At 53.1% G+C, this 15,076-nt stretch overlaps 1 protein-coding gene across 1 annotated transcript in view; it reads right to left on the reverse strand.

Moving 5' to 3' along the window:
* Nucleotides 1-9,513: 9,513 nt before the first annotated feature.
* LOC107123597 (endothelin-converting enzyme 2-like) overlaps nucleotides 9,514-15,076 on the reverse strand; it is a 36,533-nt gene continuing 30,970 nt past the window's right edge. The window contains exon 4 of the mRNA XM_015426855.1: nucleotides 9,514-10,419. Coding sequence (XP_015282341.1) covers nucleotides 10,123-10,419 — 297 coding nt within the window. The 3' untranslated portion in view covers nucleotides 9,514-10,122. The remainder of the gene's footprint in view (nucleotides 10,420-15,076) is intronic.

The following is a 15,076-nucleotide window of genomic DNA, read 5'->3' on the forward strand; positions in this document are numbered from 1 at the left end:
CATGAGCGACACTAATGGTGCCGTGTAAAGGATAGTTGTGCGCCGCCCCCCCCCCAGCAATGCGGAGCTAATAGAAAAACCGGGGAGCATCACCACGCTGATCAAAGCCGTGTGGGCGGCCAGCGCTCGCGCCCAATTGTGGCGGCGTGGCAACAGCTTGCCAGCTGCAGCAGTGGCTGGGGAAAAGCTTAAGGCACAGAGAGAGAGAGGGGGGAGAGAGAGAGAGAGAGAGAGAGACAGAGGGAAGGAGCTGGATGACTAACCGGAGGACTGCAGAAATTTCCAAGCTCCGCTCAAGGAAGGAGAGGAAGCACTTTGCAGGCAGTCGCCGACTCTTGCAGGGCCCAGGAAACTAATTTCTCCCTCTTCTCCTCGCTCGTCGAAGACTGGAACTCAGAGTCAAGCAGGGAAGCTCAGCCACATTAGGTCCAGGAGAGACGAGAGGGAATCCTTTTATCATTTGGGAAGAGGCTGTGGTTCGGTGGCAGAGCGTCTGCTTGGCGTGCAGGAGGTCCCAGGTTCAGTCCCTGGCATCTCCAGTTAAACGGACCAGGCATTAGGTGATGTGGAAGACCTCTGCTTGAGACTCCGGAGAGCTGTAAAGAGAGGCCGTGGCTCAGTGGCAGAGCGTCTGCTTGGCGTGCAGAAGGTCCCAGGTTCAATCCCCGGCATCTCCAGCAATGTTCCCTCTAAGCTATGGAGTCTTGTGAGCAAAAATTCTACTTTGTGAGCTACTGGCATTAAAGTTGTGAGCGAGAGATTTGGCTGCTGCATAAATTAGTTTGCTCTGGAGCCATCCTTTCTGAGCGAAGACAAAAATGTGTGAGCCAGAGGCTAAAAAACTGTGAGCTAGTTCACACAAACTCAGCTTAGAGGGAACACTGATCTCCAGTTAAATGGACCAGGCATTAGGTGATGGGAAAGACCTCTGCCTGAGACCCTGGAGAGCTGTAAAGAGAGGCTGTGGCTCAGTGGCAGACCGTCTGCTTGGCATGCAGGAGGTCCCAGGTTCAATCCCTGGCATCTCCAGTTAAGAGGACCAGGCAGTATGAGATGGGAAAGATCTCCGCCTGAGACCCTAGAGAGCTGCTGCAAGTCTGAGTTGACAATACTGACCTCAGTGAGGTTAACATTTGCTCCAAGTTGGAAGAAGAATAGAACTCCAAAGGAGGAGGGTTGGTTAAGGAAATTAGCGGAGTCTATTCACTTACGTAAACCAACCTGTTTATTACATGGACAAGTGTCTGATAAAATCCCGAAAATGGAATGTTGTTTTATCTAGAATGCGAGGATAATTGAGTCTGTATTATTGATGTTTATAACAGCTCTGCAATCTGTACCCTGTATTTTAGATCTTCGTTTGTATCAAATTTATTCCCATTTTTTTCTTTTTTATTGAATAAAACTTGATTAAAAACATTGACCTTAAGAACGTAAGAAGAGCCCTGCTGGATCAGACCAAGAGTCCATCTAGTCCAGCATCCTGTCTCATACGGTGGCCAACTAATTCCTCTGGACAGCCAACAACAGGGCAGAGAGGCCGAGGCCTTCCCCTAATGTTGCATCCTGGCTCTGGGATTCATAGAATGACTGCCTGTGAACATGGAGGTTCCCTTCAGTCATCATTGCTAGTAGCCATTGATAGACTTATCCTTCGCGGATAATCCCCTTTTCAAGCAGTTTATTCCTGTGGCCATCGCTACATCCTCTGGCAGTGAATTCCACATTTAATCGATCTCTGCGTAAAGTGGTGTTTCCTGTTGTCCGTCCTGAACCTACTGCCCATCAGCTTCATTGGATACTCTTGCGTTCTAGTCTTTTGGGAGAGGGTGAAAAAGTTCTCTTGGTCGGCTCTCTCTACCCCAGGCATATTTTTTATCAAGCTCCCTCATGTCCCCCCCTTAGTCGTCTGAGTCTCTTTTCTAAAATGAAAAGTCCCAGACTCTTCAGCCTTTCCCGAGAGGGAAACCCAGGTCTGGGTTGGAAAATACCTGGAGACTTTGGAGGTGGATCCGGGAGAGGGGCGGGGTTTGGGGAGGGGCCTCAGCAGGGTACAACGCCCAGAGAGTCCACCCTCCAAAGCAGCCATTTTCTCCCCGGGAGCTGGAGGTCAGTTGTAAAAGCGGGGGATATCCAGGCCCTACCTGGAGGCTGGCAACCCTACCTCAAAGTCACGCTGACCTCTGGTGACTGACTGGGTGCGTTCAGACGGGGCCTTTCTGCCGGCATAAACTGCACCGATTACACTTACCTCCGTTTTGCGGTTCCCATTGGTGTATGCCCGGTCACACGCTACGGGCGTCGGCGTTTTTTTTTTAAACACAGTTTGAGCATGCGCATAGGCAGCCATTCACAGAATGGCGATCTTTGCGCATGCTCAACCCCCCCCCCATTACATTTAAACTTTAAAGGTAAGGACTTACCTTTAAAGTTTAAAGCCCAAACTGGCCTCCCTTAAGTCCCGGACTCCTCCAGATAGTTAAAGGGCTTTTTTTTTTTTAACAAACGCTCAGGGCGAAGCTTTGCCCAAGCGCATATCGGTCAGTTTTTTTAAAAAATGGCGGGGGGGGAAACGGAAGCCTCAGGCTTCCGACGGAAGTAGCTGTGCAACGGTGGAGAGCGATCAGACAGCGAGGTACAGCGTTTACAACCGTTGCACTCAGGATACCACCACTTGGGGACCTAGTGGCAGAGTGCAACGGTGTAAAGGGCTTTACATCGGTTAGAGACAGGAGGCAGATGTTCCCCGTGTGAACGCCGGTGAGTACAACGATTGCAACTGGCACCTATACCGATGTAAAGCCCCCGCCTGAACGCAGCCACTGTGTGTGTGCCTGGAAGCCATGGCAACTCCCTGCTCCGTTAACAGAGGCCTGATGGGGCATTAACGGGACATCTACCAGGTGATGTCGAACTGGAGGGGCCACTGGCCAGATCCAACATGGCTTCTTTCGGGTTCTTAGGATATATTTTCCTCCAGGTGGCTGGCAGCCCTGTAATACGACGGGGAAAGGTGACCCTTTCTGATCACAGCGACGTGGCACAGAGATCCAGAACGCGGCCGATTCCCCTTCCTGGAAGGCGGTCACATCAGGGGTCCGCAACCTTTCCCAGCTTGAGGGCACCTTTAGAGTTCTGACACAACTACAAGATGGCCGCCGCAAAATGGCTGCCACAGGAGGCAGAGCCGGCCACAAAATGGCTGCCGCCACTTACCTGCTGTCAGTGAAGAGCCTTGTACTGTGGCGACAGCGGCTGCCAATTTTTTAAAAAGTACACAGCCAATCAAATCTCCCCAGGGGTCAGTCAGAAGCTCTGATGGGCCAAAGCCCCACCTGGCACTGCCAACTTTATAAACATTGACACGTGCCAGGAAAGGGATCCGTGGGTGCTACGTTGGGGACCCCTGGGCTGGGTCACATGGTGAAAAAGTGCCTGGAATTTCCCCTCCTGAGAATCAGTTTGGTGTAGTGGTTAAGAGCGGCCGGACTCTGATCTGGAGAACCGGGTTTGATTCCCCACTCCTCCACATGAAGCCAGCTGGGTGATCTTGGGTCAGACACAGCTCTCTCAGCAGTTCTCTCAAGAGCAGTTCTCAAAGGAGTTCTCTCAGCCCCACCGACCTCACAGGGTGTCTGTTGTGGGGAGGGGAAGGGAAAGGAGATTGTAAGCCGCTCTGAGACTCCTTTGGGGAGTGAAGGGCGGGGTACAAAAACGTCTTCTTCTTCTTTTCTTCTTCCTCTCTCATCCAGTTTAGAGTGATTAACACATGGAACTCACTACCACAGGAAGTGGTGGCGGCTACAAGCATGGACGGCTTCAAAAGGGAATTAGATAAGCATATGGAGCAGAGGTCCATCAGTGGCTATTAGCCACAAGGTATAGATAGGGGCTCTGGGACAAGTGATGCTCTGTCTTCTTGGTGCTTGGGGGGGGGCAACAGTGGGAGGGCTTCTAATGTCCTGGCCCCACTGGTGGACCTCCTGATGGCACCTGGTATTTCTGGCCACTGTGTGACACAGAGTGTTGGACTGGATGGGCCTTTGGCCTGATCCAACATTGGCGTCTCTTATGTTCTTATGTTCTATGAATGCACAGAACAGTACTGGCTCCCATTTTGCAGACTGGAAACTAACCAAGGGGTTAGTGGGGTGGGGTTGAGCCAAGGACCCCAAATTAACCAGGGCAGAGAGGTCACACTTGAATCCAGACCTCTCCGGGCGCAATCACCTGGGGAACAACTGCTTACGAACCTGAGGACTAAGATGCTTGAAAGATATTCTTAAAAACCTCCGGAAACCATCCCAAGCATCAAAATGCAAGCGCCGATCAGCGGACTTCCAAGGGAGATGATGGCCTCCTCTGCTTCGCCGACACGTCAAGAATTTGGAAATTGAGAGCTACGCGGGTCACGAATCGCCGGCATTACCTGCCGAGCGCCGAGGTTTCAACTGTAGGCGCGGAAAAGCGGGATCCGTGTACCGCACATCAAAGTCAGGGGTCTTGTTGTAGAAAAAGAGCTGCCGGAGCTCATTAGCATAACTCATTAGCATAACTTATTTGCATATGCCACGCCCCCTGACATCACCGGAAGTGACAGAAGGCCACACCCCCTGACATCACCGGAAGTGTGTCAGAAGGCCTGGCTACTTACCCTCCTGCTTCATCCTCATTCCCAAACGGAATGAGGATCGAAGCAGAGGGCGGGGTAAAGAAGGGGGCGGGGCTTCACCACGTGACCGCCCCGCCCCCTAGAGGTTCTCTTCCGGAGCTCCGTACCTGAGAGCTCCCCCCCGACTAGAGCCCTGATCAAAGTGCACCGATAACTGTAACGACGCTGTAAACGAGAGAGAAGACGTTGGCTGGTTATTCCAGCGGCCCTGGCCGACCTTTCGAAAGGAGGCAACTCTGATGAGATTTTATTAAAAAATCCACACTTCTAATGTGCAATTAAAGGCAGGTGCTAAAATCAATTAACACTGTCAACACTGGTGGTTCTTGTTTTTTTAAGAGATGGGAACTGGGCTAAGAAGATGTACCTTCCTACGCCTGGCCTGGACGATGTGCCCCGTTGGCGGGAGCCCACCCGTCCCACCGTGTTTTATCGGGAACTATTTCGGTTTTGCGTGAGCCCGTGAATTCTGCAAAGATCTCGTTAGCCCGGTGGCTGCGTGCATGGGGTGGGGTGGGGTGGGGGGAAGAACAGCCATTCAATCACACCAGAAGAAGATATTCCATCTGGAAGCATCGAGGGCGTCTGCCCGTTTCCAAGTGAGCATCGCTATGGAGATGAACGGGGGGGGGGCACTCCGGAAAGAACTGGGAACCCTGCCTTCCCTGGCGCTGGGCTTCCCAATTATTCGAGAGACAGAAATGGGATTAAAGCAATTTACTTGTGGCAGAGGATTAAAAAAAAAAGACGCTCTCTCTCTCTGTCTCTCTCTTTTGGCCTCCCCCCACCCAGCATGCTTTTGTGAGATCTACATCAGAGAGCCAGAGAGAGACAGGAGGCAGCTCAGATCTTCTCCACCTCTCCTCCGGTCCAAAGATGGATGGGAGAGAATTAAAATGATTCAGAGGTTCTCTGGCAGTTTCATTAACAGCCACAAAGAGCGGGGAGGTTGGACGCCCTCCAGAATTAGCTAAGGGAGGGGAGCAGAGGGGGATGGGAGGGGGTGTTTCGCCAGGAAGTAGCCACACAAATGCCTTGGGGCACAACTGCACTTTCCAGATCTGCTGTGGCGCCCCCTTCAGCCTGCCCTGGACCTCCCAGGAGGCACGGCGGCATCACAGGTGGGACTCTGCCTCCTCGCCGGCTGCACTAGCCACAATCCGCCAGGCGTTGACCAAAGTTCCCTCTAAGCTGTGGAGTCTTGTGAGCAAAAATTCTACTTTGTGAGCTACTGGCATTAAAGTTGTGAGCAAGCAATTTGGCTGCTGCATTAAATTAGTTTGGTCTGGAGCCATCCTTCCTGAGCTAAGACCAAAAGGTGTGAGCTGGAGGCTAAAAAACTGTGAGCTAGCTCACACTAACTCAGCTTAGAGGGAACACTGGTGTTGACTGGTTCCGTCCATGCACACGGCCGGAATGGGCCACAGCTGGATGTCTGGGTCCAATCTCTCCCTGACCAATGCTCCCTTCTAAGCTGTGGAGTCTTGTGAGCAAAAATTCTACTCCGTGAGCTACTGGCATTAAAGTTGTGAGCGAGCAATTGGGCTGCTGCATAAATTATTTTGCTCGGGAGCCCTCCTTCCTGAGCTAAGACAAAAATGTGTGAGCCAGAGGCTAAATTTATTTTATTTATTTATTCTTGCACTTCTACCCCGCCCTCCCCGGAAGCGGGCTCAGGGCGGCTCACAACAGGGCACCATGTGCCGACACATAAAAACAGGATAAATAACTCTGAGCTAACACACACGAACTCAGCTTAGAGGGAACACTGTCCTTGACCCCTGCGAAAAGAAGCCAGTCGACTGGGTTTCACGGCACACTGCCTTCCGGGACTGGCCGTACATCTTGTTTGGTGCCAGTTTGGTGTAGTGGTTAAGAGCGCGGACTCTTAGCTGGGAGAACCGGGTTTGATTCCCCAATCTTCCACTTGCAGCTGCTGGATGACCTTGGGCAAGCCATAGTTCTATTAGAGCTGTTCTCTCAAGGGCAGTTCTGGAAAGAGCTCTCTCAGCCCCGCCTACCTCACAGGGTGTCTGTTGTGCGGAGGGGAAGGGAAAGGAGTTCGTAAGCCGTTCTGAGACTCCGAGTGAAGGGCGGGGTATAAATCCAATCTCTTCTCCTCCTCCTTCTTTTGGCACCTTGATTGGTACTCCACAGTCAAAACCCACTTTGAACTTCCGGAAGCCCTCAGCTCAGCCTTGGGATGCTTCCCGTTTGCGAGAAGAATCCTTCCTGGCCCGCTGCTTCCAGGTTTCCCTCCTCTATTCAGCACTCTGCACTCAGAACAGAATTCTGCGTCCAAGTCAGATTAGGACGCGGAATAGAGTGAGAGCGCCCGTCCAAGAAGAGCCGCATTCTGCCGTTGGTTTAAACCCTGTGAATTAAATACTTTGGCAAGCTCTTATTTTGCATAACGCTCTCTGCTTTTGCTAGTCCTAGCAAAGGGCTAGGATCAATGAAGGCACTATTTATTTTTCTTCATTTTCAAGATGGCTTACATAATTCTCCCCTTTTCCATTTTATCCTCACAATAACCCTGCAAGGTAGGTTAGGCTGGGAGCAGTGCTCCCTCTAAGCTGAGTTAGTGTAAGTTAGCTCACAGTTTTTTTAGCCTCCGGCTCACACCTTTTTGTCTCTGCTTAGGAAGGACGGCTCCAGAGCAAACCAGTTTACACAGCAGCCAAATCGCTCGCTCACAACTTGAGGGCCAATGGCTCACAAAGTAGAATTTTTGCTCACAAGGCTCCACAAGTGAGAGGGAGCGTTGGCTGGGAGTGTGTGACTGGCCCACAGTCACCCATCAAGCTTCCACGGCAGTGCGGGGATTTGAACCTGGTCCTCCCACATACTAGTCCGACGCGCTAACCACTGCAGCGCACTAACACCCCTCCCCTTTCGACTTGATACCTACCATTACGTTTTGATTCCTATCGTTTGTTCTCAGCCTAATCTACCTCACATGGCTATCGTGAGGATATAATGAAGGGAGACCCTTGTGCACCAACCTCAGCTCCTTGGAGGAATGGGGTGGGCAGAATAAAAGAATATTTCGGGGGGTATTTTTTCACACGTGTGCGTGTGCACCTGGAAGTCATGGCGACCTCTGGTGACTGACCCCTACTGGGGGCCTGGAGGACATTTAGAGTGGTGGCTGAATAAAGCCTGCCCCCGCCTCCCACCTCTGGTATGCCAAGGAGGTCTCCCATCCAAGTACTTGCCAGAGTCGATCCTGCTTAGCTTCCGAGATCAGCCTTGCCTGGGCTTATCCAGGTCAGGGCAAAATCATAAAAAAATAATCTTCAAGCACACCTCATTGCTTCTGGGATTATGGTCGGTGTTAGCCACATACCCACAAGGGTTACTTTGCAGCCACGAGGGCCGGACACATCCTTTCCTAAAAACAAAACATGGAGGCTCTCAGAAAATGTAGCACACAGTTTTCCTGCACTCCTCCGCAAATGCAGCATACGAAAGGTTCTGCCGATATATATATATATATATATTTGGCCAAGAATTTCCTTCCTCGCTTGAAACCTGAAAATACCGCTCATACAGATGGCTGGGATGGATTTACCCTAAATATGAAAACTACAGGGAGGAGGGGATGGAATTGTGCATAACCACACAATTATTACAGATGGCACTCATCCCCCCCACTTCACATCTGGTTCCTCTAGGTCCGGCATGCGACACAACCACGCTGCCCAACGGCTCTCTTTCTCCAGCCTGTGACACGGCTACCCTCCCTGGCGACTTCCTCACAACGGGGGGACGAAATGAAATTAAGGAGCAGTAGGCTTGGAACAGATCAAAGGAAGTGCTCCTTCACCCAAAGTCATGAACTCTTCAGTGGAATTCACTGCCGTATGAAGTGGTGGCAGCTACAAGCATGGATAGTTTGAAGAGCGGACTGGAGAAAGATATGGAGCAGAGGTCCATGAGTGGCTATTAGCCACAAGGTATAGATGGAACACTCTGTCTGGGGCAGTGATGCCCTGTATCCTTGGTGCTTGGGGGGGGGGGGCAATAGTGGGAGGGCTTCTGGAGTTCTAGCCCTGCTGGTGGACCTCCTGATGGCACCTGGGTTTTGGCCACTTTGTGACACAGAGTATTTGGACCGGGTGGGCCACTGGCCTGATCCAACATGGCTCCTCTTATGTTCTTATGTCTGGGGCAATGATGCTCTGTATTCCTGGTGCTTGAGGGGCCACAGTGGGAGGGCTTCTGGAGTTTTGGCTCCTCTGGTGGACCTCCTGAGGGGTTTTGGCCACTGTGTGACACAGAGTGTTGGACTGGATGGGCCACTGGCCTGATCCAACATGGCTCCTCTTATGTTCTTATGTCTGGGACAGTGATACTCGGTATTCCTGGTGCTTGAGGGGCCGCAGTGGGAGGGCTTCTGGAGTTTTGGCTCCTCTGGTGGACCTCCTGATGGCACCTGGTATTTTTGGCCACTGTGTGACAGAGTGTTGGACCGGATGGGCCATTGGCCTGATCCAACATGGCTCCTCTTATGTTCTTATGACTCCCTTTCTTTCTCCCGCCCGTGACACAGCCACCCTCCCCGACGACTCCGTGCCCAGCACCGACACGCCAAATTGTATAATGGTGCCAGCACAAAGCACACAGACGTATTTGTGCTCAATTAGCACAATGCATTCTAATTGCAGCCCTCCGCTTTCGGCCTGCAAAGCCAGGGGTACCTAGAGGGCCTGGAGACTGGAGTGTGAAAGCTGTGTAAGAGCCAGGTGGGCAGAACTGTCACGGGGCTTCTGGTCTCCTCAATCATACCCAAGACCACATGTGGAGGGGAAAGCCAAGACAACATCTGCATTGGGCAGTTCCAGCTGTGGTTTATTTAGAAACGAGAAGGAGCCGGCTAAAGCCGCCGGGAGGCTGTTAAGACGGCAGAAGGAGAAATTCTGTATCTTCCCCTTTAGAGATACCTTTCGCCTCTCCGAGGACAGTCGAAAAGATGCAGCCCAGTAGACCACTCCAGTATAACTGGAGGAGATGATTTTGTGTTTTTTTTAAAAAAAGATCATGGCACAGATAAAACGTTCAAAAAACCGATCCCGGGGATTCTAGCGCCCCGCAAATCTGTAGCCCAGCCCTGTGATGGCAGGAGAGAGACTTTAGAGGGAAACGTTCGATACAAAACAGAGTTCATGGCAGAGGACATTCCCGTCCCGCTCCACGGGAAAAACGGGCTTCTGCTGCCAAGCGCAGAGAAGGCACAATTTTTTTTAAAAAAACACAAAACAAGAAATATATATCTATGAGCAATAGGCTTAGAACAGATCAAAGGAAGTCCTTCTTCACCCAAATGAGTGAAGGGACCACCCAGAGGAATTTTGCCTCTGGTAGTCCGACGGAAGCAATCCGGGGCATGGTCACACGAGTCCTTTTCCTTGGGAAGCGGCTGAGCCCCCTCCCTCCATCCCAGGGGTTCACAGTTCAATGGCGGAGAGAAAGCTCTCCCCCTCCTCTTCCTCCTCGTCCTGGAGCGGGCGCGCGGGGGCCAGTGCCCCGAGGGGCGAGTGGAGGCTCCGCCCCAGGGCCAGGTCCGACGGGGACAGCCCCTCGCCCTTCTGCATGACGTACAGGAAGTAATGGAAGCCGCTGCCGTAGGTGACGTGACGGGCGGACCAGCCGTAGGCGGGCTGGGCATAGTGGCGCTTGCGGAAGTGCGGCTGGGCAAACGTGATGGAGACAAAGCGCCCCCGGGGCTGCAGGACTCTGCTGACCTGGAAGAGAAGAAGGGGGCAAAGTTACAGATGACCTTGTTGGGGCGGGATGGCGTCTGGTGCTCCCAGGAGAGAAGTGGGGGTCTCACCCACGCCCCAAGCCACCGCGCCGAGCTCTAAAAGCAGAGCCGGAAAGGCAAACGCTTCCTCTCCCTAGTCCTCGTGGTTAGCGAGAAACCCACGCGCCATCTGCTTTTGCATGCTGCCCGCGGACATGTGTTTGCAGAAGGGTGCCGGGGTTAGGACTCTTGTGGGAAGGGCCGCCACGTTCTCGCTAGTCCCTTCCTACGACGGGTTCTCCCAAGTCCATCATCTCGACGTTCCAGAGGAGAAGCTGAGGCTGAAAGATCCCTTCGAGATCAGCCACTGAGCACAGCGGACCTTGCAAACAGGAGGTCCCTCCAGGGTGCTGAGACCGTGCGGGGGCCCCTGGGGAAAACTGGTGGACGCGCGGAGTCCACCACGCTCCATCCCCAACAATGCAACACGTGCATCATTTTTGGGACAGGAGACCGAGGAATCAGGACGTCCCAGCCCCCGTCAGGAACTCACGAAGAAGAAGAGAAGAGATTGGATTTATATCCCGCCCTTCACTTGGATTCTCAGAGCGGCTTACAAACTCCTTTCCCTTCCCCTCCCCACAACAGACACCCTGTGAGGTGGGTGGGGCTGAGAGAGCTCTTGACAGAAACTGCTCTTTTTCAAGGACAGCTGTGCCAGAGCTTGCGACTGACCCAAGGTCACATCAGCAGGTGCAAGTGGAGGAGTGGGGAATCAAACCCGGTTCTTCCAGATTAGAGTCCGCACACTTAACCACTACACCAAATGAGGGAGCTGTGGGTGAATCCCACTTGCCCAAGCCACCGTCTGCAATACGGGAATATCTGCTCCCTCTAAGCCGTGGAGTGTTGTGAGCAAAAACTCTACTTTGTGAGCGACTGGCATTGAAGTTGTGAGCGAGCAAGTTGGCCACTGCATAAACTAGTTTGCTCTGGAGGCCATCCTTCCTGACCTAAGACAAAAACGTGTGAGCCGGCGGCTAAAAAATTGTGAGCTAGCTCACACTAACTCAGCTTAGAGGGAACACTGACCGGGACTACCCTATAGCCCGTTTGGTGTAGTGGTTAGGAGCGCGGACTCTAATCTGGGAGAACCGGGTTTGATTCCCCACTCCTCCACATGCAGCTGCTGGAGTGACTTTGGGTCAGTCACAAGTTCTCTCAGAGCTGTTCTCTCAGGAGCAGTTCTCGAAAGAGCTCTCTCAGCCCCACCTACCTCCCGGGGTGTCTGTTGTGGGGAGGCAAAGGGAAAGGAGATTGTAAGCCACTCTGAGACTCCAAGCGAAGGGTGGGGGTATACATACCACCACCACCTCCTCCTCCTCAGACTATACCAAGCTAATATGGGCCAGTGGTCTTCAGTGCTTCCAGATCCGGGACCCCCTGAGCTGCCTCCTGTTGAGTCCGACCCTCCTTGGGGCCACTGCTGCCTGAAGACTCCTTTTAACCGGGGAGACTCCAAATTCTGAATGTGGGTCATGCAGCGAGGAAGCCACAGCCCCTCCCTGTACATAATTCCAAGCAATAATCTAGCTCTCGAATCTCCCTTTTTGGGGGGGAACGTACACGGACCCCAAAGACCCTGGAGAACAGAACGCCCCTCCCCCCCACCTCCCCGGCTGGCGTGGCAACCTACATTCCCAGCAGTGGGCCTCCCGTCCTCTGCCTGCCAGGATATCCCCGAGCCAAGATCTGAAAGAGACGCTGTGTCCAAGGTACAGGGCCTGTTGGAAGCCGAGCGGACTTGACCCCTTTTAATCATCATTTTCTCCTCGCTGGAACTAAGCTGTCCCTAATAGGATGGAAAAGAACATCAATTTTCTTGCTCGGGGTTTTATCCAAAGTCAAAGGCATTTACGGCCAGCGCCCGGGCGTGCTCGGCATGTTAAGTCAGCCGCCGGGGCTTGGCGGCCAGCCACCGGGCCCGCTTGGATCCTTCCACACACCTCCTCCCCCGGGCTGTGCTGCAGTGCCAGGGTGCGAGGAGCACGCCCACCAGAGCTGGGAAACACCCCCGCATTCGGCTGCTCTCACCGCCCCCCCCCCCCCCGGACGGGGGGGGGATGCCCTTCCCTCTCGCATGACTCATCGCTTAACCAGAACAGCCTGTAGCGGAAGGCTGGAACAGTCCTCTTTGAGTGGGACTCAGGGGAGAAAGGAGCGGGTGGATTTCTGCAGCCGGGGAAGAGGAATCGGGAAAGGAGGGAGACGGCCGGGGGGGGGGGGAAGGACCGGCCCTTACAGCACCCAAGCACCCGGGGCCACGCCATCTTTTGAGGGTCGCAATAGGGGTCCCTTCCAGAACCACCAGCCTTACCCTGGGGAGCCCTAAGAAACATATGCTGCTGTACAGATATTTGCTGCAATCTGCCCTACCGCATTCTCTCAGGGAAGAAGAGGAGGAAAATGGATTTATATCCCGCCCTTCACTACCCAAAGGTGTCCCAGAGCGGCTTACAAATTCCTTTCCCTCCCCCTCCCCACAACAGACACCCTGGGAGGTCGGTGGGGCTGAGAGAGCTCTGAGAGAACTGCTCTTTCAAGGACAGCTCTGAGAGAACTATGGCTTGCCCAAGGTCATCCAGCAGCTGCGAGTGGAGGAGTGGGAAATCAAACCCAGTTCTCCCAGATCAGAATCCGCGCACTTGACCACTACACAAAACTGGCTCAGGGACATCTTACGGGTGAGGGGGAAAGGAGGAGTGGTACTAGCATTGCTATGTGGTCCCTTGATAAACGAAGCACCTCTACGCCAGGCGTCGCCAGCCTCTTTGAGCCTGCGGGCACCTTCAGAATTCTGACACAGCATGGCGGGCACAGCCACAAAACGGCGGCTACAAAACGGCTACCACGGGAGGCGGAGCCAGCCACAAAACGGTGGCGACAAAATGGCAACCGCAAGAGGCGGAGCCAGCCACAAAATCGTTGTCGCTACGGCGGCGGCTGCCACCAAAGCAACGTTTTTAAAACCTGCACGGGCAATCAAATCTCCAGTGGCCAATCCGAAGCTTTGTTGGGTCAAGGTTTCCCATGGCCCTGCTCACATTCTAAAAACACTTGGTGGCCACCAGGAAAGGTGTTGGCGGGCACGTGGCATCCCTGTTGGGCACGGTGTTGGGACCCTTGCTTCGTGGGATGAGTGCGCTGGTGGGAAGTCCTGTCAATTCACAGCTGACTCATGGCGATCCCGTAGAGTTTTCAAGGGAAGAGATGAACAGTGGTGGATGGCCATTGCTCGCCTTAGCATAGCTAGCAATGTTGGATGTCCTTGGCGATCTCTCATCTAAGCACTAACCAGGGGTGGCCACGCTCACCTTCTGAGATCTGATGAGATCACGCTGGCCTGGTCAATTCTAGTCAGGGCAGACACAGACTAGGTGGAAACAGGCCTGTAGCTACGATTTTGTGGCTTGTGGGGCAAACTTTTTTCTGGTGGGGCTGAAGTTCTCAGTGCAGAAGGAAAAGCCATTTCGCCAGCAGAAGCTGGTCCCAGGAGAGATCTCTAAATTGCAAGCTGTCAGCCACATTCGATGACAGTTCTCAGCCGCTGCAAGTTAATCACTTCTGCCAGCTGAAGCAACAGTTGGGATAACAAGCCGGCAGGTGGGGGTGATGACTTCTATAGTCAAGGAAGCTCACACTCAGGCAGAAAAACTCTTGAAGGCAACAAGTTTCTTGACACAGAAGGGATCGTAGAGGTCACCTACTCCAACCCCCTTGACTCAGTGCGGGAATCAGTCAACTACAGCACCCCGGTCTGCTTAAAGGAGCTTGCGCCTTAAATTTTTAAAAAATGATTGAAAAAAGCATTTACAGGAGAAATGCTTGTGGGACTGTCTGTGCCTTTAATAAAGGGGGCAGAGCCCCCAAACTCCCCACCGTCGCTACGGGCCTGGGTGGAAAGTGCTGTCAAATCCCAGCCAACTTATGGCGACCTCGCAGGGTTTCCAAGGCAAGAGGCAAAAAGAAGTATTTTGCCGTTGCCTGCATCTGAGTCGCGAGTCGTGACCAGTGTTCCCGCTAAGCTGAGTGAGTGTGAGCCAGCTCAGTTTTTTAGCCTCCGGCTCACCCGTTTTCGTCTCAGCTCAGGAAGGATGGGCTCCAGAGCAAACTAATTCCTGCAGGTGCCAGATCGCTCGCTCACCACTTTAATGCCAGGAGCTCACAAAGTAGGATTTTTGCTCACAAGACTCCACAACTTAGAGGGAGCATTGGTCGGAACCCTGAACGTCCTTAGTGGTCAAGTACTAAGCAGGACTGATCCTGCTTCGTTCCCAAGATGGGACAAGACTGAGCTAAGCCTGGGCCATCCAGGTCAGACTACGGTGTTAGTGTAGGAAATGTTAGCCTATGCTACCGGCAGGGGGACGGAGCAGCAAACTTTCACTGCTGGACAACCGAGATGGATTTAACTTGTCATCGAAGGGACCCTGATTGCACTCATCACTTCAAGAGGGGATGGTTAAACACACAGAGCAGAGGTCCATGAGTGGCTATTAGCCACCAGGTAAAGAGGTAAAGGAGCTGCGGTGGCTCAAGTGGTTAAGACGCTGAACTGCAGGCTGCGGAAGGTCGGTAGTTCAGCAGTTCGAGACCCG

Source organism: Gekko japonicus, unplaced genomic scaffold (assembly GCF_001447785.1).
Source record: "Gekko japonicus isolate JY-2015 unplaced genomic scaffold, Gekko_japonicus_V1.1 scaffold238, whole genome shotgun sequence".
Taxonomy (NCBI): Eukaryota; Metazoa; Chordata; class Lepidosauria; order Squamata; family Gekkonidae; genus Gekko; species Gekko japonicus.